The sequence below is a fragment of the Anabas testudineus genome, chromosome 14 (assembly GCF_900324465.2).
Source record: "Anabas testudineus chromosome 14, fAnaTes1.2, whole genome shotgun sequence".
NCBI lineage: Eukaryota > Metazoa > Chordata > Actinopteri > Anabantiformes > Anabantidae > Anabas > Anabas testudineus.
In genome coordinates, this window is record NC_046623.1 from 14027772 (window position 1) to 14051283 (window position 23512).

General features: G+C 43.0%; 1 protein-coding gene across 4 annotated transcripts in view; it reads right to left on the bottom strand.

Moving 5' to 3' along the window:
• Nucleotides 1-375: 375 nt before the first annotated feature.
• LOC113169475 (stAR-related lipid transfer protein 13-like) overlaps nucleotides 376-23512 on the bottom strand; it is a 30421-nt gene continuing 7284 nt past the window's right edge. Inside the window, exons 1-14 of one of the 4 annotated variants that reach the window (XM_026370887.1) lie at nucleotides 19023-19470; nucleotides 8983-9054; nucleotides 8023-8104; nucleotides 6815-6878; nucleotides 5425-6734; nucleotides 5100-5270; nucleotides 4528-4687; nucleotides 4172-4370; nucleotides 3487-3700; nucleotides 3207-3321; nucleotides 2535-2786; nucleotides 2115-2332; nucleotides 1758-1934; nucleotides 376-1668 (exon numbers count right to left, since the gene is read on the bottom strand). In XM_026370887.1, coding sequence (XP_026226672.1) covers nucleotides 1551-1668; nucleotides 1758-1934; nucleotides 2115-2332; nucleotides 2535-2786; nucleotides 3207-3321; nucleotides 3487-3700; nucleotides 4172-4370; nucleotides 4528-4687; nucleotides 5100-5270; nucleotides 5425-6734; nucleotides 6815-6878; nucleotides 8023-8104; nucleotides 8983-9054; nucleotides 19023-19146 — 3276 coding nt within the window. In that variant the 5' untranslated portion in view covers nucleotides 19147-19470 and the 3' untranslated portion in view covers nucleotides 376-1550. Of the gene's footprint in view, nucleotides 1669-1757; nucleotides 1935-2114; nucleotides 2333-2534; nucleotides 2787-3206; nucleotides 3322-3486; nucleotides 3701-4171; nucleotides 4371-4527; nucleotides 4688-5099; nucleotides 5271-5424; nucleotides 6735-6814; nucleotides 6879-8022; nucleotides 8105-8982; nucleotides 9055-10283; nucleotides 10963-15370; nucleotides 16049-19022; nucleotides 19471-23512 lie in introns of those variants that run through there. The other 3 variants (XM_026370886.1, XM_026370888.1, XM_026370889.1) reach the window with 3 other exon arrangements.

Below are 23512 nucleotides of genomic sequence, written 5' to 3' on the forward strand. Positions count from 1 at the left end.
ATATTGTATCATAGCAACACCATAGCAACGCTGCCTACAGCTGAAACAAAAAAAGCCAAGTCAGTGCCATGGCAGAGCAAGCTTTCATCTGCTATTGCTTTAGCAGGATGCTGTGTGGAAAGTTCACATTTCAGCATATCAATATGATAGGAAGACCCTGAAAAGCTATGATGTTTCACTTGCTGGCACAGAAAGCGTTGTATATATTTACAATACAGGCTGCACGTACAGTATATCAGCATATTCATGCACACACACACACGCACACACACACACGCGCAAAATTTCAAACATGCTTCCCAGAAGCAGTGAAATGGTCTCATGTCTTAGACATTGTATAACATGACAGTAACAATGATACCATATACAGTTGTATAGTGACAAAAATAACTTTAAAATAACATTTCATTTAGATAAGATTGACACTGAAAATAGTTACAGTGAAATAAATCAACAGTGATATCCAACACAACGTATTCATAACAGGGTTAAAGCACATTTTATGGTGATCCAGGTCCCTCGTGTACTTATTTTTCCTAAAAGTAGTTCACTTTTCACAATGTAGTGCTGGCATGTACTCACATTGTACTGGTCTTGATCATTCCTATAGACACAAATTTTTAAAAGCACGTTTTTCTGTAGAAGGCTCGACAATAAATAAGTGCATAATATAAATGTGAAATGTGAGTTAACAGCTTTGTAGACGGTTCGTGTTGATTGGGGAGATTCAGTTACCATGAATAGATTGATTCATTAATAACTGTGGAGAAGATGCAATCTGATTTTCCAGTGACCCATGAGAAGAAAATCTGTCAGGAATACTTCAGATTATTTATGTATATTGCAGGCAGGATGAATTTGGGGATAGATTTCTCAAAATACTCAATACAAATCCTGGCATTCTACTTTAAGTATGAGTATAACTGTTATATATTTATGTTTTTGATCACACATACAACAAAAAATATATAGAAAATATAGTTATGTGTAAGCCTCAGGTAGGTATTCTATTACAATAACAATTTAAGTAACAGCATATTAAGTTGTTGCAGATTTAACAGTAATTCTAACACTTTGGCAACCATCTCATGATCCTGCCTGCCACCACTGGTTGTTTTATAAGGTTGTTGTTTCTGTAAGATATTGGGTTTCTAGAAGAGGATTTTGAAGAATCACACAGTAAAAGTCAATAAATAATGAAAATACTGTTTCGCCTGCACAACCCTTCAATCATTATGATAATGTACATGTTTATGAGTAAGCTACTGTGTGTGGAACAGTGGTTATTCATAGAAAATCAATAAAGTTTCGTATTTTGAACTGTAAACCACACACGTGGCACGAAAATGGCTTGGAAAATAAAGAAGTAGTGATGTTTTGTTCAAAGATGGCTATGCAGATCGAGTCAGTGGAAAAACAATAGACGGTATAACACAGTACTGTATGGTACAGTGAAGCTCAGTGTGGCTCAGAAGAGACAACTTCCACTACCACGGTGACTCTCCTCCTATTTGGCTCTTTCTCTCTAAATAAAACTAGATTTTTGGGGTTCAGGTCTTGGCCTCGCTGCTCGTCTGATCTTGAGGTTGAAAAGAAGAACGGATTCTCTGGGCTTCATTAACACACAGGTGACCAAATGCTTTGTTGTACCACTCTGGAGATCTCCCCCTGGAACAGGAATAGCAAATAATGCACATTAATGATTGCATTGTTCGTTTAAACCTTCACTATAAAAGCACTTGAAGTCCACCCACTACCTGAGGTCCACCCTAGAGACATGTGTGAGCTTGGTCCTCCCCATCCCGACAGGCTCGAGGAGATACTGTGATTCCAGCACAACCCCCCTCACTGCTCCCATGCGTGGGCTGTCATCATGTTCGATGGACACACACACTAGCGCGCAGGAGCCCTTGCACAGGTCTGTACGCCATGATCTGAGGGGGCGGAGAGACAAAAGGAAGAAAAGCTGTGAGTTTAGTCAGGCGTTTAATACCTGCAGGAATGTGATATACAGTTTGTTAAGAACAGGTCATTATAATGATAATGAGTCCACCTTGACTTGGACAGCAACTTCAACCAAATAAAAAATGCTGATTAAATGTAGTAATCCTGACCTTAGTACCACAAAGTCACAGCTGGGTTGAGGTGCTATGTTGCGGTAGGAGTACTGGTACACATCTGTCTGTTTATCTAGTGTCTCCAGAACCTTCTCCTGTTGTAGTTCAGTCTCCCACAGATGGCGCTCTTTCAGCAGCCGCAGCAATACCTCACCGGGAGTCGCCGATACCTCTACGCACACTCGCCACCGCCTCAAAGGGTTACCGTCTTCAACCTGACAGACAAACAGGTGTGAGATTTATTGTTCTACATCTTTTTATATCATGCACTAAATAAATACAGTATGTATACAAGTTTCCAAAAACAATAATTGTCCTTTTTTTTAATTTGTTTTGACTCACTAAACCTCTAGCGTAAACTAGACTAAACCCTGCTCCTGCACCCCATGATAGTTGATAAATCCAGTGACCACATACCTTTTTAGATGCCAGTTCAGCATTATCAGCAGTTGAACGAGACACCCAGCTTTTGCTCTTATCTTTGGCTTCTTTCAACAGGTTCTGGACCAGGCTTTCGATGTGTGCATGATAGGATCCTTCTTCATCATCCTCTTCCTCTTCCTCTTCTACTTCCTCCTCGTGAGCCTTGCACAGCTCGTCCAGAGGGGGCACCATCAGCTCAGCCTCCATGTAGGAGTTGCGAGACTGGCTCACCATCTCCTCTGGGATCTGGGAAACAGTGACAGCAACATTAGAGCGACAGAATATGCAGGTTGTAATCAAGCCTGTTTTTCTTACTCCCTGAAGAGGAGACTGATAGTAGCAGTATAAACTGTACGCACTGACAGTCTCAAGGTAATCATGATGATATACACTTTTAGAACACAATTATACCGTAGCCTTGGATAATAACAGTACAGCAGGGGAAACATCACTCTATTTCACATGGTCAGTTTTTTATCTTGTAATTTCATACATGCAGACGTAGTCATGCATGTTTTTCTTAGTCAACACAATGAATTGTACCACTTCTGTGAGTCATTTGGCATTTTTCACTTCTTTTTAAAACAACCCTAAAAGTAGCAGTCACCTTATCAGATATCACACTGTATGAGCAATCAAATACTGCTTTAACACGTATATACTGACCTGAAACAGATGCTGACATTCAGAGATCATGTGTGCTAGGCCCTGCGTGGCAGCCAGGTTCTCATTCAGGTCTTTCTGATCAGGACGGCCGGTAGCGTACTTCCTCTGGATAGATCTTGAGGAACAGAACATAAATTCACTTATTGCAGTGAAACACAGCAAATCCACAAACCAATATGGGGAAATTGTTGATATTGTCAAGGGGATAAAATCCTTTTTATCAACTATTAAATGTTACTCATGCTAGTACTACTGCAGTAGATCCTGTTTAAATGTGCACCTTGGTGACAGGGCCTCATTCTTCAGTATACTGAGGTGGAAGAGTGAAGGTCCTAGACAAACAGCCAAGTTCATCGGTGTCATCTGGTTCTCCTCCACCAAGGAAGTGACATCGCGCAGGAAGTAGAGCAACGTCTGCAGAACCTCCCTGTTTTCATCTGGCATCAACAAAATGGCCGCTCTGACAGCCTGCAACCTCTGCTCCTTTGGGACATCTAGAAAGAGAGAGGGGAATTTAGGAGACATGCTCGGTCAAAGAAAAGATCACAGTTCCCAACAGTTTCCAACAAAAAGTATCTGATATGGTCGTTAAATACATCATCCAGAAGTGGGCACTGATTCATGTGATTGGAAAATGCTCATTTTGAACAAGATCAAAACTATTACTGTCTCATGGCTTATGTATAATAAAAGGGAATAAAGGCATCAAACAATTGCAGTATAGTAATAAAAGTAATAAAAGTTATCTGTCACTTTCTGTATCTGTAATGTGCACTGCAATTCAAGCCTAATATCAGATTAGAGGCTGGCTTTACCATTCCATATTCACATTATCTCCTCAGCAGAGGGGCCTAGGGGAAAGCAGAGGCTGAACAACAGGGCTTTAGCTGTGTTGTGGACTGCTTCAGTATTTTGTGCACAGTGTCACAATACATTACAGCATTCATAGCTCCAAGGTGACTTACACTGGTAAATATGCAGGAAGGTTTCTCCCAGCTTGCTTGTTAGCAGAGGCTCAGGCAAGTCTCTGAAGAACTGTTTGACCATATCGGCCACGTCATAAGCTGACTGGTCCTCGTAGCTCACAAAGTCCGGAGACAGCTCACACTGTTGCCTCAAAGCCTGAATGCGAGACTTCACACCAGACTTGCGGAACAATCCCACCTAAGAAAGGAACAACAAAGACAAAGACAGTTGGGAGAGATGGAAAAGAAACAAAGCACATATTGGCTTTGTGTCAGCTGTCTCATATTTGAAATGTAAATTTCCAATATTGGCACTATATGAGGAGGATCCAGCCTTATTGAAGCTGTTTTCTAACCTGGTCCAGACAGTGTGTTCTAAGGTGACTGAGGGCCTGTTGTAAACACAGAGGGAGTGGAAACCCACAGCGCTGGACATGGACTATGAGGGGAACACCAAACACACTCTTCTCTTTGTAGTCTGGCACCTTCATACGCTTCATAAACTTGGGCACAGACCTAGGAGCGATACACAGAAAACAATTAGGGAAGTGTGTGAGAGCAAGAGCAGTCTATGCTTTCATTATCTCTCTCTTCATGTACACGCTGGTCAACAGAATTTCCCTCTTGGGGATAATAAAAATGAGCAGGACTGGTCGTTAACAACACAAAGATGTGCTTGTGTTTGTGTATCACAGCAGCTATTGGCTTATTGTGTGAGGATGCAAATCTAAAGTCATTTTTTGTATGAACCAACCAATGCTATCTACCAGTGTCAGTGCTGTACATGAAATAGATATTGTGGTCTTAAAGAGGCAGTAAGTAACAGTGGCTAAAACAAAAGACACAGAGTTTAATCTACTTTTATATCAGGCACTGAAGAACGCTGATGCAGGTGTGTTGCACTACACTATCTATACTCTATACTCACCATATCCAGCCATGTTTATTAGACATTGAGTATTTCTCCATGATGGCGGTGAGACGGAGCAAGGAAAACTTCTGCAGCAGGCTGAGCTGGCCTGCAGACTGGCTGCTGATCTGCAGTGATGACACTGGCTGGTTGAGATGATCAGAGGTTCTGAAACTGGGCCATCGAAGTCTGGGTTGTTAGAAAATACCATTAAAAAACAGGAAACACAGTGAGACACAACCAGTCTGCTTATTTCTTGTCTTGTTGGATATTGTTGTAGTCAAGTTACAAGTTACAAGACCCATGTTGATCCAAATGATCTTCTGAATCTACATCAACTCACCTTGGTCTTGTCAATGAGGCCCCGACTCCAGAGTCCCGCCTCTCTCGACTGGTCCCTGTTGAATCAGTGTCATTCAAGGAGACTCCATCTCTCTCACCTTCACTAGGAGTGGTCCTGCCTTCCCCTTCCTCCTCTCCTTTCCCTGTCTCGCCCTCAGGCAGCACACTGCGGCTCCAGTGATCCACTATTTGCTGCAAACCGCTGACATGCTGGATGATGTCATCCAGGTGAGGGAACAAGTTGTCCTCTTTCTCTAAGTCCAGCAGGTCTCCCGTGCTGGCGTAAAGGTGGGAGCCAGGCACGTTGTCGTAAACACTCACTCTGCTGCCCCGTGGAGCTGCAGGACAGGGGGGCTTGGACAGAGGTTTACCAGACCAGGGCTCACCTTTGGGCAGAGTAGTTGGGGCCTGTGTCTGGGGACCACTGTTTCTGTCACTGGGGGAAGGCACCAGGCTCTCTATGGACAGAGCTTTTGGAAAGGTGCCGGGTTTATGGTCTTTGGGGATGTGAATGAGGAGATTTTCATATGAGTGAAACTGGGTTCTGCCAAACTGGCTCTGCCCTTCAGTCCTCTTACCCTGAGAAGGAAGCTCCATATCCTCCAGATACATGCTGCTTCTCTTGCTGGCAGCACGGGGTTTTATAGTCACAGGCTCGTTAACACTGGGCACAGCTGTCTCACTAGTGGGGCTCACGCTCATCATAGACAGGTCTTTACAATCACTGCTGGGTGATACAGAGGACATGCCACCATCAGTTTGGTGGTTGTGTTTAGGGATGTGTCCTAATTGGCTGATGGGAGTACACTGCAGCATCTGCAGTGCCTGAGGCTCCTCTCCCTGTAACACTGGTTCACCGATGACCAGAGGCGGCCTGCGATTTGAACCTTTCCGCCTCGTCGATGGCCCCCAAGTGCGCATTATTTCCATTCTACGCAAAAACTCTTTAGCTTTACTCCTCCCTCCTTGCCCATGGCGGCTGCTTTTGATTGGCAGGGAGTTGTAGTGTGGAAGTTCCCGGGGTGGTTGGTAGGAAGTGGAGAGGGATGCCATAGATATAGAGTCAGGCATGGCAGAAGCAGAATCCTCACTGTGCAGCGAGGACGTCTCTGTGATCTCCTGCTCGCTTAGGTCTGTCAGCACACTCTCACTGCTCACTGTGCTGTGCAGACCCTCCCCCTGACCTGTTGGGCTGGTTTCATTGGTGCTGTCCAACAGGAAGTCTTGAAGACGAGACCAGCGCCGGCTGCTCCACTCAAACGTCCACCTTTTACTGATTGCCAACTGGTCATCTTCATCAGAGTCATCACCCTGTAGAAGGATATAAAAAAGAAGGTATTACATCAAAAACTCAAACACAAAGCCCTAAATTCCCTTTTTTATTGACTTACCTTCTTTTTAGGATGACTGACATCCAGTTTCATGGAAGCACACTTGTTCAGAGTATTTAGACGTCTGCAACACACACACACACACACACACACAAACACAAACACACACACACACAGAGTTAATCAAACATAGTAGATGTGATAGCTCTGTTTGCTGCTCACTTTCAGGCTCTTCACGTACTTCTCACTACTACCTCGTCCCTTCTTTCACTCTCAATCACGTCTCCTGATTCCCTTCCTTGATATTCCGACTCTGTCTATATCTTTTTGCCACACCGCCTCTCTCCTCCTTCTGTTATCTTAACTATTATTTCTCCCTCTTCTCCTGACATCCCTCCACCGGGAATGATCTTTACCCCCGCAGAGCGCATCTCCACCAAACGACAGCCGGCCACTCCCCTCCACTTCCTTCCCTCCTCTCTCCACCCTTCCACACCCTTTTTCACTTCCATACCGTCAAGAACTGGGGGCAAACTCCTATACCAAAAAGTCTGTCTGTAGTCTGTGTCTCCCACCCCCACCCAGACCCACTGTCTCCTGCGTTCTGTGACTCAGAGACTTTGAACAGCGGCTTGTTGTTCAAGATGGGATTACTGAAAACATGTTATGGGGTATGTCATCTTCAATTTACACCTAAGAGCAACCTATGGAGAGGAGAGCTCATTATAAGTGTGTTTTTACAGCTCCTGGGGCAGTTCTCTGGGCTTCTGATGTGTATTCTCGCGCAATAGAGCTGTCAGGAATCACTAACGCTATAATTACCACACCCTCCTCCACCATAGACACCGAAGATGAACAGAGTAGTGGGGAAAGGGGGAAAGTATGTTGGTGAAAGCAGGGAAATATTCAGGAGAGGTGAAGCAGAGAGGTCATAGACGTGGAAGAAGGCCCTCAAAGCCATCTGGCAGAATACAGTGACACCCCCTGACTCCTTTCCCGTTACCCTCAGCCTGCTTTTTGCCCCCTGGGAGTCTCTGCTCTTTGAATGGGAGATCAGAGTGTGGCAGAGGGGAGGGGAGGTGACCAGATCAAAGCCTGGGTGTCAGAGTAGGAGACAAGGATGGGGAGTTCATTAAGGGTTAAGGTCAGACATGTAATGACGAGCAGTTAGCACCAGGCTGAAGGGACAAGTCTCAATGTACAAGAAAATGCACAGAAGCAAGAAATGAGGTCTGCATGTATAAGAGCAGTTGTACAAATGTCCGTACCGACATAGAGGCTCCACCAGATCCCGCTCCAGGAAGTCATGGTCCCTTTTCACTGAGGAAATATCGATTGGAAATTGGGAATCTGCAAGAAAAGAAGAGAGAATGAAGAAAAAGAGAAAAAGAGATGTATTAGTTGATGTATGACAGGAGACAGACGTTTTAGCATTTAACTGTCTTTGAAGAAAGGCACAATGTCCGCGGCTACAATTAACACCTGTCATTTGCCTCTTCTGTTTACAGAACACATGCACACGCGTTCAAACCCCCAAAATAACTCGGATTTTACACAATGCCTAAATGACTCAAGCCTTTTATTTTGGTAAATCTCTGTGTGTGGTGGCTAAAAGCAGGCATCATGTCCGCCCAGGAGCAGCCACAGAGTCCCAGAGGCCGGCATCCATAACCCAACATTACTTGAGCTAACAGCAGTTGTCAGAGAATCACAATGTGTGTGTGTGATTGTGCAAAAAAAGCCTTGCTAAATTCAAAGAGCTAGTTCTTATATTACTTGGGCAATTTCGTGTTTGACCTGATGATCCGCACACGCCTATAGGTTTTTAAAAAAGATGGAAGGATGGAAGGAGGAGAGAAGACTGAGTAAAAAAAGACAAACATACAGAAATAAAATGTAGGTTTTGACTGAAAGAAAAGTAGTAGAAAAGTTGAGGATAGAGGGAGAAAGGTGGAAGAAAGAAGAGAGAACAAAAAGCTATGAGAGTCCCAGCAGTGATAACAAGGCCTTTCCCATGACCCCCTCCCTCTGAACAGGAACTGGAGCCTGGAAATAGAACACAGTGCTAGAAGATGGGGGATGTAGAGATGAAGGGATGGCAGAAAGAAACCGAGATGATGGAAAAAATGAAGACAGGGAGAGAAATAAACAAAAGCACAAATAGAAATGAACAAGAAGACGCATTTGTAGAAGATCTGGGTAGATCGTACGTATGCTGTGTGTGTTACCTTCATAGAGCTGGGCATACTGTGGAAATCCCGCCGCTCTGAGCCAATCACAAGCCTCCTTAGCCTCAATCTCTGTAAAAATAAAAAAATAACAATAAAAAAATTAAGTAAAAGATGCTTGATTAGGACGCACATCAACAGATAGTGAAGGTTCTAGCCTAAAACAGATCAGATGGATTTAAAAGGGACCTAATATTAGATTTTTTCTTGTGGAGGAAAGTCCCCTCATAATTGAATTTTCCTATGCACTTCCTGTTTAAGATGTCGTCTCTCTCTGTCCAACTTAGTGAACAGTGTTAACTATTTGCTCTTTTAAAAAACTCCCTAGAGACAGAAAAATTAAGAGTTAAAGACAGGAACCCCTATCCCACCATTTTTAGCATACGGGGGAGGAACATCTCAGAGGAATAAAAATTTCCTCTGGGAATTCACTGGAATGGTGAGACTGGAAAATCTGGAAGTGAGCCAGATTATCTTGAGAGGACAAAGGAAACAGTTTACACAGTTTAACATGACATATCCGTTCTTTTCAAACGATATCCACTCGGACAAACCAGCAGTCCAACGTCAGCTGTTAATGCACAAATTTTACAAGCTTTAAACATGGCACCGCACCCAATTAGGTGCTGCTGACGTTTTATGGGCATTAGTTTTACTACATTTTTCTGCTCAGAATGTGCATGTGTATGTGTGTGCTTTTTCTTTATGAGCTGCTGAGCTTTGTGCTGACAAAGACATTTGTTCCATTCAAAAATACAGTTTGCATAGTCAAATATGCCCGACCTGAAAAGCTGCAGGAGAGCAAAGGGTTCGTAGAAAATCATCTAATGAGCCAAAGCAAATTGTAATAAAATCAGCTTCCACACACAATTATTATAACACAGAACTCAAACAAAGCAACAACAAAACACCAACAGCAACAACTTGTTTTCAAAGCCCCACTCATTCACTCTCACTTGTCTCATTCATTCTCTCAAAGGTGCTGGCAGAGAACGGGAAAGACGCCGCAGAGACACAGCGGACAAAGTTCAGCAGGGCAATAAAAAGCCTCCGTCTTCACCATCAGAGATGAGAACGGTCGGAGGAAATTATCCTTTCACCGCAATCCAGCAATTACATCCCTCTCTCAACATTCTCAGCATAACTCCTCTCTCTAAATCACATATGAAGCAACACGAGGGTACGTTGTGGAAAATATTTTTCTAACCCTCCGAAAATAGACTGAAAGAGACAGAAAATTTCCAGCAAGAAACATTTCAGCACAGAAAAATCTGAGGAAACAAAGGGAACTGAAAACTTACTCGAAGCCCTCATGGTGCGGATGATGACATGCTTCTATTTCCTTCTCCTTTGCTCAGACTTTCCTCTCCATCCCATCTCAAATCCATTCCCTACGATCCAGCTTTTCCATCAAGTGGCAACGATTCTGCGCCCTCTTCCTTGATGCCTTTCCTAGCCTTGTGTTTACAACTCAGTCTCCTACCAGCCTGTCCCAAGCAGGTTTTCTCTTCCCTCTAATTTTCTCCTCAGCCTCCTCTCTCGCACTTTCTGTTTTGAGATCCACATACGATATCTCTCTGTTTTTGAAGCTCTCCTCACTGATTTTCACACTAGACTTCTCCTTACTCCAAGTCTTCTTCTTACTTCACTTACTTTTTCCCCCTCATTCATTTACATTACTCTTACATCCCAATTTCCTTTGTTTATCTTTATGCTTCTTATCTCTCTCTAAACAAATATAGCCCCTCACACATTTTCCTTAATTCATCGTTGCCTTAGCTTCTTTAACTGACGCCTTTCCTCCCACTTTACTCCAAAAGAACTCCACATCTTCTTTATCATCGCCAGAGCTGATGTTGCCCCATTGCATCCATAGAGGAAATGGCTAATTGCAGCTGGCGTTTGCATCAGCCAGCCCCTGAAGTCACAGACTGACGACTGGTTGACGTTAACTTCGCTTGTCGGCTGAATCTACTAGCAAGGACACTCTGACCTTGCTGGTCAGTCTTTCTACTGGTTTACTGTACACTACAGTAGAGCAGTGTGTGGGAGAAGGCAGCATTCACGCACACACACATGCCGTTCGTTAACACGCATCAATGCAGATGTTTAGCACAGTCCAGATGTTGCCCCCAGTGAGTCAGAGAATGCAAAAAGAATGAGACAGGCAGACAGCTGGGGTGGGGAGGACAGCTGAGATGGACAGACCCTGTGGGAAAACCACAGGGGGGGAGACATACCACATTAGCCGTACATCCACTGAATGAGAGATTTAAGAATTCAAATCTTTTATTAAAAAAAACAGAGTTTTAAAAATATATTTTTTTATCGTTATGCTCCAGACCTTCATGTCTGTGACCACAGTGTTGCACATGCTGACATCTTCCTCTACTGCAGTAAACACATTTATTTTTAGTCAATCCTAAACATACCATTTAGTCTTGTATTGTTTACTAAAACCTACAACACTTAGTACTAAAGCTGTTTTTAAAAACAGTGTGTTTTTAATGGAGCTATATAGGAGATTTATTTCTGCAGTAGGAACCAATAGTCTTGGGGCTGAGTGCAGCAATCAGACTGACAGAGAGGGAATAACCAAAGCTTGCTTATGTTATTTTCACTTGGATTTTTCGACAATAAGAAATAGAAAAGACTTCGAAATAAAGAATATTGTCTTTTCCTTTAAGCCGTAATGAAAGTGTGAATTTTAACTCAGTATAACTTAAAGCAAACAGCTGGATTTGATTAAAGGTGCTATTTTAGACGATTTTTGCATACATATAACTAACTGCAGACTGGCTTTACAGCAAATGTGTGGTAATTTATTCCATTAAATATAAATACTAAAAGTAGTAGTAGACAGGACCTCAAAATTGTCTCCAAATTGCATTTACATTTACCTTTCTAGTGCTACACTCAAAGATATTCAGTAGTTACAAAGCAATTGTTGCACTCAAATTAAGTTTTTTTTAAATCACAAAGCAGCAGACTTTATTACTGTCTTTGTCAAAGTCTCTATGTGTTTGTGTACTGGAGTTCCAAGTGACAATGTTCCTGCCAGCACAGGAACAAAGCACAACAATTCATCTGCAAAATTTAATCAAGACATTAATTAGTACACAAACATACAACAGAACATATGAATGCTCACAGTCAGACTCGGCTAATCCAACCTGCTTACCGTGCTTCTCCTTCAATCTATGTCCTGCTGTGTAGAATATATGAGAGTCAGAAGCAAGTCACTAGAACAACAGCAGGGAAGGTACAGATTGTATGACTGGGTGTTTGACTGTGTGGGAGCTGTAAAAAAGGACGTCTATGTGTGGGACAAAGGGGATGTAAGGTAATTTCCTACATAACAGGGGTTCCAGCTGATGTTACATAATACAAGCACCCCAAATATCCTCGCCGTTTTGTCTCTGTAAGGGTGTCTTTGCCTTTTTTTAACTCTCATTTCCTTTCTTTTATCCCACACCGGGAACTTTGACTTCCTCGCTGCCTTTTCTCTGTGTTATGTCTGGCTAGTACTGGGCCTTAAAAAACCTGAAGTGCCTTGCATGAGATCTGTGGTGAATTTCCCATGCATCCAGAGCGGCATGTGAGCTAAGAACAGCAACAGGAAGTTCCTTGACTGAACACGTCAGTGTGACTCAGCTGGGACAATTGCTCAACTGGCTGAGGTACACCAATGGATAAAAGAGCAGTGACAGATATAAGATTTCACAAAGTTATATTTAAATGTTTTTTATATTTAAACAGGTCCTTTGAGTTAAAATACTACTGTAACCAGGCAATTAGAGGAAATAAAACAGCACAGATAATAGACAGAGAAGGCATAACTTGGTTTGTAAAGGCTATATTGGCAGTCATAGTCCTTCTACAAGACTAAACAAACACTGACACACACACATACACACACACTATGCTTGGGATGCAGCCATGAAGGTCAGAAAGAAAAAAAAAGTAGTGAAGAAGGCACAGGAGGAGTGAAGGGAGAGAGGAGGAAGTAAGGGAGGGATATTAAACAGGAATTCTTGTGTACAGTTCCCATATGGGTCATCTGCAATGATGCAGAGCCGTCAGGAATGTGCTGTACAACTGAATCAACGCTGGCATGAATTGGCTGCAGGTGCAGTCTCCTGTGCATCACTAACTGAGGACTGCAGAGATTAAACATCCTGAGATGCTGTAAATTAGTTGAATATAATTGTTAACAGCGGTGGGGTTGTGGCGACTGTTCACAGGCTGAATCGTGTGGCGGTAGATTGAATGTGGTCAACACATCTGGCTGGTTACACCAGGTTTTCTCCAGCAGAGGGTGTTAAAGCAGTGTGTTACAGAAATGCAGTTTGCTAAATTATTACATAGCTTCAGGCTATGCATACAGGAAAGTGTGTAAGGTGACTATTTTATGTGCCACCTCTTAACACTTTTACCATTTAGCATTCATTGTAAGTGAGCTGAATGGGATTAGCTGTCAGTACAGACAGGCACCTTCAGTGTGAGCGTTTCAACAATGAGGCTTCTTAGAAAAGAGAAAATCTAAATGACTGAGTGAAATCTGGATCAAGGTTTAAGACAACACTCTCTAAAGTACATTTCATCTAGTGCAGCATTTTAAAAAGATAATGAGTGTGTAACAGGACTGTGGAAAACACTAACATATTTTAACAATTGGTGATAAGTAGTGTTTTCAATCCCTCCCTGAGTGTTACCAAAACCAAGTACAACCCCCCAAGCTGGGACTTTTTTGTGGGTAAGCTGTTTCCCTGGAACTTAATTTAGACTCTGGTTCCTCTGGTGAAACTGAGTTCTTCAAAACATTCCTGGTCCCCGGAGACTTAACCAGTTACAAAAACTGATATTATAGCCAATTGGAGCCAGAGGAAATAACACAGTGTCTGTATGCTACACATATGGGAAAACATCAGCCTTAATTTAGAGTTTTGCCTCGGGGCACTAGATGAATATAAGCGCAATATAATCTCACTTAATGTAGCTCTATTTTAGTCTCTGTCAACCCCAAATGGAAATCTCTGTTTTTTTATCTGCTTAAATCTCCACTCCAAATATAAATATAAAGAAAAACTACTGTTTGGAGGATATGAAGTAGTACTGAGGTCACAGAGTTCTGTTCATTTGGGTCTGTTGGACAGTGTACCAGCTGCTGAAACATGGAATGCAATGGGATACTGTGTGTGTGTGTGTGTGTGTGTGTGTGTGTGTGTGTGTGTGTGTGTGTGTGTGTGTGTGTGTGTGTGTGTGTGTGTGTGTGTGTGTGTGTGAGCATTAAATAGGTCATACCATCATCCAAACCCTGCACAGGCATAGGCGTGCTTCTCCAACCAAATTCCTCACCTGTCACAACTGTCAAGTGTCTCTCTCTCTTTCCCCTCTTGAGCCTTTCTGTACACGTCATACAGATTTGACACTTTTATCAAATTAGAGGAAGAAAAATCACAAGACGAAACACGTTTCTGCTCCTGCATCAGACCTAAGTCATCAAGGTAACTGAGAACACACACACACTATCTGATCGGTAGCAATATCACACGTGGAAAAAACTCAGAGGACTCAGAGAACAGAGGAGCAGAGGAGCTTGTAGTTCACTATATTCATTCGTTAGTTATTTAGGTTTTGCAGTATTAGAGTCTTAGGAAAATTATTAATATTAATAAAATGCTGATATATCATATATGAATTAACCTCCTGTCACTACTTTTGTACTTGTAGTGGAGTATTTTTTCTGTGTAAGTACTTGCATTTTTACTTGAGCATTGAGTTTGTGTTCTTAATACACGTCTGCAGAGGAGAGCAACCATCTTCTAAAATGAAATCACACAACAGTGGCCGGTGCTACAGACCAAAGCCTCTTCAGTGACAATTTCATGAACCCTGCCTGAGAAACGGGAGTCATGTGACAGGAAGTGGAGGAAGTAGCCATCAAATACAAAGCTGGGTAGGGGAGCACAAAAAAAAAGAAACTACCGTCCTATAGGATTTGTTATGACTTCATTCAGATTTATGAAAGAGGAGAAGTGACTTCACATATCCAACAGACTCCAGACAGGAAGGAGTGAGAGACCTCACAACCAGCAGCGTGGACGTTCTTGCCAATAAAACATAGTTGCATATTTTTATTTTTGCTCTAATGTAAACCTCTATGGATTAAGTCAAACACGTAAAATACTCCTCTGTGAGGAAACCAGACTCTTACGTAAATCAGAATAGCCCTTACTGTATCAAAGCTTAGACTGTTTGAAACTTCTCTGTCTCTTTAAATGGGTCAAATTCAGATCACAAACACTGTAAAATCTGTTATGTGTAATTAATCCAACGATACCTTATGAACACACTTTAGATTTGCCATAATTCTCTCTATGTCTACCTTGTTCCAGCCTCTGCAACAGCTGCCGACGGGCAACGATGCGCGACAGGCGCAAGGCAGAGCGCTGTCGAGGAGTATCGCCCAGCCTCAGGTAGTAGTCCTGCCCATCAGGTGTCATGGCCTCCAGAAATGTTCTCCCGTTGGGGCTGTCACTGTCACTCTCACACTCGTTATTTTCATCCTCAGCACTTTGATCCATAAGGTCCAGAATGTAGTCGATATCTCCACTCCTACTTTCTGTAAGATAAGCATCGTCTGCAAAGTCCTCGGTATCAACCCCCAGCCAGTCCACTCTGTCAGTGATGGTCTTACTCGCAGGGTGTGTAACGTTTTCAATAATAACGTCACCACTAATATCTTCAGCTTTGGCAGTTTCCATTGCATCTGCTATGTACACACTGTCCAGATTGTTCTTTACGTCCATAATAATCATGCTGCTGTCCACGGCCTCCATAAGAAAACACTGTGATCCACACTAATCTACAAGCCTCCCTCGCTCTCTGTGTGAGCACTCCTTGTGAATTCCTGCCTCCAACATGTCCTCACTGGAACCCACCCGTCTCCTCCCTTCGACTCAGCACAGCCGAACACAAACACAAGCTTTCATTACACCACCTGACTCAGATGACAGACCTTGTTTTCCCTTCACACATGCACACACGCACACACACTCACACGCTGACTTCTTAGCTGGGATAGGTGGAAGACTCACAAACACTTGCTTCCACAAGGTCTTTCCTTTGGTCACATGACCAGCAGCCAATGACCTGAGGGCTAAGGGAACACTGCCCTGCTTCCTGAAGCTCTGCCAAAGACACAATTTTGGTACATGCCTCAAGCAGATGTGCATGTGTGTGCGAGAGATGGCAAATCTGGGATGACAGACAGGATCAGGGGACAGATCTGGAAAAAGCATTATCCCAACGTTGGGATAATGCTTATGGCACAATGTGAAAGGGGAAGGGGTAGAACAATAGAGAGTATGTGGGTGTGTGAGGCTGGACTGAGGAATGTAAGTAGTGTTTCTTGGTAATGCTGACTGAGAGGTGCTCATAAGAGTTAGTGTGTGACTTAACTAATCTTCTACTTAGTTGTTGTACCTCTAGTTTGGTGAATACATAAAGTATCTATGAATGATATTAAACATTCCTCTGTTCGTCATTATTAAAATATCTCTCTGCTCCGTTTTGTGGAGGGGGTTTTCACTCCAGATGATGTCATCTGGAGGAGTCTTACAGCTAGAAGCAGAGATACAGTATATATTAATATACTAAGTTTAATCCCATAAACGTACTCCTCTAATTGGAACCAAAAGAAGCAAGTTGAAAAAGATTGCCCAATAATAGAACCATAAAAACACTGATTCTGACCTCGAGGCAGCAATACACGCAGCACAAATCTATAGCAGTGTGATAAGCAACGCCAGTATCTGAGATGTGTAACTGAATGTTGTCTGAGTCACAGGGTAAATCTATGGAGTGTAGTGAGAGGTGCAGGGGAGTGATTTTAAAAGGGTTAGAAGATATAGGGGGTCGATTTAATTCATCATAGGGAGGTAAAAGGAATGAGGTGCATGTGAAAAGTAGGTCATAGCGAAGTCAGTTTCAGGTCAGCAGCTACACACGTACTTGATCTTACAGTAGAAAGGCTTTAAAGAGCAGCTCTTTAGTCTGCAGGTCGACACTGTGACAGATGTGTGCGTGAACAATCTCAGAACTGTGCATAAACCACATGCTCCAAGTCACGCTCAGTGGAAATCAGGGAAGATGTGAAATATTATATCTGATTAGAATTGAGTAGACTGCCCTCTTGAGGCAACCTGTGAGGAAATTACCACAGCAAATGTTCTCACAGCAAAGAGAAACATACAGCAAAGTAAGAGTTGACTACGTTTGATAATATTTCATGTCATTCTAGATTAAACAGAAGAAAATAACCTTTAAAAAATATTATGCAGAGCACTATGTACTTTAAGACTGACGCAGGGCACTGCATGCTGAAACAGTAACATGATAGTGAGCTAAATAGATGTGTGTAAATAGACCGGCACAGGGCAGGGCTGTAGTAAACGCTCAGCAACATAACCTCCATCACTCTGTCTCAGATACAGGGAACAAACGAAACAAGCAAAAGCAACCATGGAACCATGCACACAGTTAAACAGACGGATCGGTTTCATCACCATCATCATTTATTGTAATCCATGTACCAATTAATGCCACCTAGTTGTTTAATCTAGCAGATATGTGACTGCATATAGAGCTTTTTGTGCACACCTGCTCCCTTTTATTAGTTTTGTTTCTTTTCTATTTGATTTCAGTGTGTTGCACAGACATTTGACATTTGGCTGGGGTCCTGTACATTATTCCACTGACTTATTCATAGACTGGAAAAGTCATTGCTGAATACCACAGATGTGCACATTTTAAGGAGCCCCCATCTCCGAATCTGATCGAGACAGATGTGGACTGTGTGCCTCTTTAGCTGATGGGATAAGCAGTGGGTGATGGAGGGGGGGGTGGTGGTGGAGGAGGTGCTCCGGGTTTAAGGGTTGGGGCTGTGACTGGAGGACAGGATGAAGGGCTACAGAATCAGGGGAAAGAGGATTAAGCCTAACGTGGCAGCAGGTGCTCTCCTCTCTTTTTAATTGTGCACAAAGCATCGCTATTCATCACAGTCTGTAATTATCCATCATACAGCGCTGAACATAATGTTTATCACTGTCTAAGTAGGCGTTTGCTGGTCACACATGGGACTCATCACTGCTTTGCACTTGAACACATCTGACAGGCGCAGTGGCTTTGACTGATATCGTGGCCTGTGGTGGTTTGTGGCGTCGTGAAAGTGGGGATGTTGGTCGTTTAATTTGCTTAAGAGGCGGACCTCTCAGTAATTACATTAAACCGAGGAGACAGCTGCAGCTCTCTGCATCTCTCCCTCACTTTCCCTCACGTCTCCTCCCTTCACTGACGCACAGTTGAGAGAGAGCGTAACTCTGCGCATCCAGGCCACGGTAAATATAGAGCAAATAGACTGACCCACCGAACTTGGTGCATTGGTGTGTACAGGAGAATATCTTTGCACAGCCTTCATTATAATAAAGGCTGTGTAAAGCTTTAATCCGAAATCTAAAATATGAAATCCCCCCTCGCTCTGTGGACAAGTCATGAGGCAAAAATAAACAATTCGGTGAGATTACAACAACAAATGCCTGTCGACTGGCATCCGAAGTCCCGGCAGGACACACTACACATGCCTATCCTGTTTTTAGGACTAAATTTGACAATGACCTTCCCAAAATATCAAGGGGCGCGCTGCGCATGACGCCACACAGAGGCGCAGTGCACGGACCGAGCTAAACTTTTATCATCAACCACCTAATGTTATCTAGTAAAGTTGTTTTATATAGACACATAATTAAAATAAACAACCTGAGGAATGGTGACAAGCCAAACATTCAATCACACACTCAGAAAGAACAGAATATGCCTGCTTAATGTTTAAGACACTGGGGGGTGCCTTGGCAGTTCAGCTCTCACGGGGCTGGTTCGCTGCCTAATGGATCTGACAGCCCTGTGCCAGTCAAAATGTGGATAAACCATATCCCACACAGTAAAATAAGTTTAACTCCCATCGGTTTTGGCTCTCTGACCTGCCAGCCGCCTCTCCCGGACATTCCTCCACAGCAGATCCCAAGCCTTGGACGTGGAGTCCCGCAGCTGCTCGCTGATCGACCGCCGCAGCTGTAGCTTGGCAGACTTTCGCTGGGTTGTCATTGCGGTGTAGTCGGACGCATATTCCCGGACTGAGTCCGTCGACGCCCGCTATTCCTCAATCCTTTTTATCCACGAGTGAGCGGCTACTGCTGGGACAGCGTGCTCCGGCTGCTGCGTCCGGCTGCCGCAATGGTCGTCACCGCTTCACCTGGTATGAGCTCCTCTGACGCTGCGTCACCGTCCTGCACCAGCGGAGCCGGATGGTTTGGAGCCACTACTGATTTCACTGATGCAGCACTTCTCATCGAGCCCGTGTCCGGCTCATGGCGTTTGTGAGGCGCATGTGGAGAAAGGTTTCAACATAACTTCTGCATGTGAGGCTGGACTTCTGACAAGGCGAGCCAGATGTGAGAGGCGCCCCGCACCCCCACCCCTCCACAAGACTCTCTCTCTCACTCTTTACACACACATAGACCATAACTACACGTTCCCCTCGACCCAAACCCACCCACTGATCCAAACAAGGATCTCTTTCAATCCCCTTGATACACTTAGCACACACAGCCATGGCACACACACACATGCGCACAACTTGGAACTGAACTGTGCTGTCAGGAAAAGCTCTGCTGACCTTAGAGGCAGCTGCATTTCTAGCAACACAGTGGACATACTGGGCTTCATTTGTGGCTTAGTATCTTTCAGAAATAATGTCAAATAGAGAGTATACATCAACCAAAAAATACTAGGAAACAGAGAACAGTTAAAATTCTCATTTAAGCTGCGTTAAATGTCCCTTTGCTTTAAATTTGAGGTTTGAATTTGCCAATAATCCAGAGGAATAAAAAGGAACCCAGTGGTAAGTTTAGTTAGTAGTTGACTGCATCACAATATGAGCTGATAATGTGTTTGTTTCTTGACTAACTGAGATAAAGAACGTATGTACACAGCAGCATACCAAAGCGAAATCAACCATTTCAGTTGTCTCTGTTTCTTTCCAACTTTCCAAATTTCTGAATCACTCAGACAAATCAGGAGCCGTCATATTTTCATTCTGGGCTCTGACTTGCTCCTGTGTTATCCCAGGAATTCGAGACAGAGCGACCAGACTGGCCAGGACGCTCCTCAGCTGCCATCCGCTCGACACCGTGGGATGTCCTGTTTGTGGTGTTGAGTTCCAGGTCAGCGTGGCTCCATGAGTAGAGACCTGAGTCGACGTTTCGGTCTGTCAAAACATGCTGGACATACCGAGTAGTCAGCATCATTTTCGGCTCATCTGGACACTGAATACCACTTTACTGGAATAGTTGACTGTCACAAATGGAGCTATGAATAATCACTTGGTGATGGACAATTTAGTCCTCATCCAAAATGCAACATTTGCAGCTGGATTGGTTCACCATTAAACGTGTTGACGTTGAACAGTATAGCTGTGGAGAGACCTGGTGATTTATTTTCCTGTGTTACACTGCTGAGATGAGGGGGAGATTCCTGGTTGACAGTGGCAATAGTGATGAGAGGGGAAAATGTTTTAGGTCGAACGAATAAATTACTGACAGAAGAAGGAATGAAAGAAGTGCCTGAGGAGCTGTGCACTTGTGGGATAAGAGGAACATGCTTAATGACACTTGGGAAAAAACTACTGATTGGATTTGCTAGAGGTGCATGATTTGAAAATAGGAGGTTAAGAACTCGGATGCACCTTCCACTTGTACAAATACAAATATCACAATATAAGGCTGCAATTAAACATTTAACCACTTATTCTTCTGCTATTTCTTTTACCAATTTCCTTAATCATTTGACACACACACTTTAACTATTACATCTTCAAAACTCAAATGTCTACTGCTGGAAATCTAAAGCTTTTGTCTTTTATGTCACATAAGACAAAGAAAAGAGGAAGCCTGCCAGCGGAACCTGTATGTTCCACACATGACTAAAGGAAAGCCATGCAGATGCTTTCAAGGCACAAACAGCCACTAAATTAACTGAAGTCATATTGTCCAGTCTATACCACCATCAAATCTCAGCTCACCTGACTACTTCTATATGTGGTTTTGGGCGCCATACACTACAAAAACCTTGTGACCTCTGCTCTCTGTGTAAACGCTCTCCAGTGTGGGCGGCAGGATTAAGAGATTTTAGCACATTATCGCAGCCAACTACAATCACAGCACAGCTGGCTCATATTCAGAACTCTGAGGACCAGAAGATTAAGTAACACTGACACGTTTTATGTTTTCTTAAATTAGTTTGAACATTTACTGCTGATATATAGTTCTCAGGGAAATGTTGGGGGAGTGAAGGATGAACGACCGCATGGAGCCCAGAAACATTTGATGGCCAAATATCAATGTCAATATTTTAAGCTCACACGGCATCATTAAACTGTAAAGTTCATCTTAAATCTTCCACTGAGAACATCTACAATTTGCATCACTGAGGACCAATTATGGTCCCAGTTGGTCCATTTTTTCCCTTTTCTTTTCTAGTCTTGTTTTTTCTCTCATCACATGAGAACTGCCAATTTGCTTGAAAAAATATGTGATTTTACAACATCTATTACGAATTATAACATCAGCAGGTCCCCCACACAGCGGACCGTGACCTTTAATTAACATAAACACTGAAAACAATTTCACAAGAGCAGGAGTGAACCAGGAAAAGTTGAGGAAAACAGATATGACACACATTTGTTTGTTTATTTGTTCTTTGAATAAATCCAATCTCCAAATAGGTTGCAATTTCTTTCTATAGCGCAAAAGAAAAATTAACTGATTGGTCAGCTTGCTTGATTTTTATTATTCTGTATAATATATACAGAAAATATACAGAAATGTCTAAGAAGAATATTTGTCTATTTTTTGTGGATACGAAACTTCAGATGTTCAACAGTCTGTGGTTTCAACACGAGACAGATCAGGCCTGCAGGCAGACCAGTCAAGCACTTGCACTCAAGCATCTGAACTCAGTGGCGTTTCTGCACGGAATTGATGTATGGCTTCCTCCATGCCTAGCAGAGTTTCAGGTTGCATTTCTCTAGCAGTGAACTGTGTTAGTGACCGCAAAAAACATAAATAAATAAAAGTTTAAGTGAATTAAGAAATCATATAGTTTACATTTTACTGCATTTTAGAAAATGTGAAGGTTGTAGACAGCGTAACATAATGATTCAACTTATTTTGGACGCTAGAAATCCTATTTTGCCTTTAAAAAGCTTACTTGACTGTACGATCCTTTTTCAGTGACAGATAAACAGTATGTTGTTCTGTGGATGAAGTTGGGAAAGTATGTCAGAAAGAAAGAGGTCACAGGTCAGACAATATACGCGTCTGTGGGAAATATACAAAACGTCCAGTGACTTTGATCCAGGTTCAGTTTAACATTTGTCCTCTGTGATGTTGAAGCCCATGATATGTGGATGGTAAGCTGGTCCTTGAGGTTAACCTCTGCCCTGGACAGAGAGACAGCGAACACCACAGGAACACTGTCTCGCTGCAGCAGCCAATCAAAACACAAACCTAACACATTCCAGGGCTTAAACAGCCAATCAAATCAGCACATTATAGACATGTCCTGGACAGCCCCGGGATCTGATTTTCAGAACAAATATACAGACGAACATGGGCGTCTCCACCGGGAGAGCAATCCTGCAGTGGTTACAAAAATGGACAGAGCTGGTCTGGAGAAGGAGAGAGAGAGTTTCTCTCTCTCCTTCTCCAACATCAGGTCATCCGAGGTTAGGAAACTGTGTCAAATAAGCAACACGATTAGCCAAACCGCAAACTTGTGTGCAGTAGCTGGAGATGATTTTACAAATACTCCTGTTTGTTTTTCAGGTATGAATGTCACTGTATTTCTGAAGAATCACATCCAGCTGACTGCAGGTCCAGATATTATTGGGGTGGATTTGAAATATGTTTGATTTCTCTCTGTTTTCTGGAGTTTTCTGTCACAGAGACTCTTCCTGCACATTGATAGTATTACTGTAAAAAGTCAATAGCTGCATATGCACGCGGAGGCTGGGTCGCAGAGTTCAGACTGATCAATGATTTAACAGACCACGTGACCAAAGACTGTGACAAAAGCATCTTGTCCAACACACTCCTCCTTCCCCCACCTTCCTTAAATTTACATGTCTGCTCAGCTACCAGTCCCCCTCCCTTTCTCCTCCTCGTCTTCATCCCTGCCACTGTCTCCCTGGTCCCTGCCATCTATTTTCAGAAACACTCAGTCATTCAGGCCAAACTGCTCGGCTCACTTGAGTCCACTGTTTGAGCTTGAAACACACACACACACAGTACAAAACCCCTTTAGTTGCACTGTACAGTAAGTCAAATTTTAACATACACCGCAATAAAAAACAAAAAAAACAAACGGGAAATTCTGACGTAGAATTATCTCCAGTTCTCTCTCTGGAAAAGAA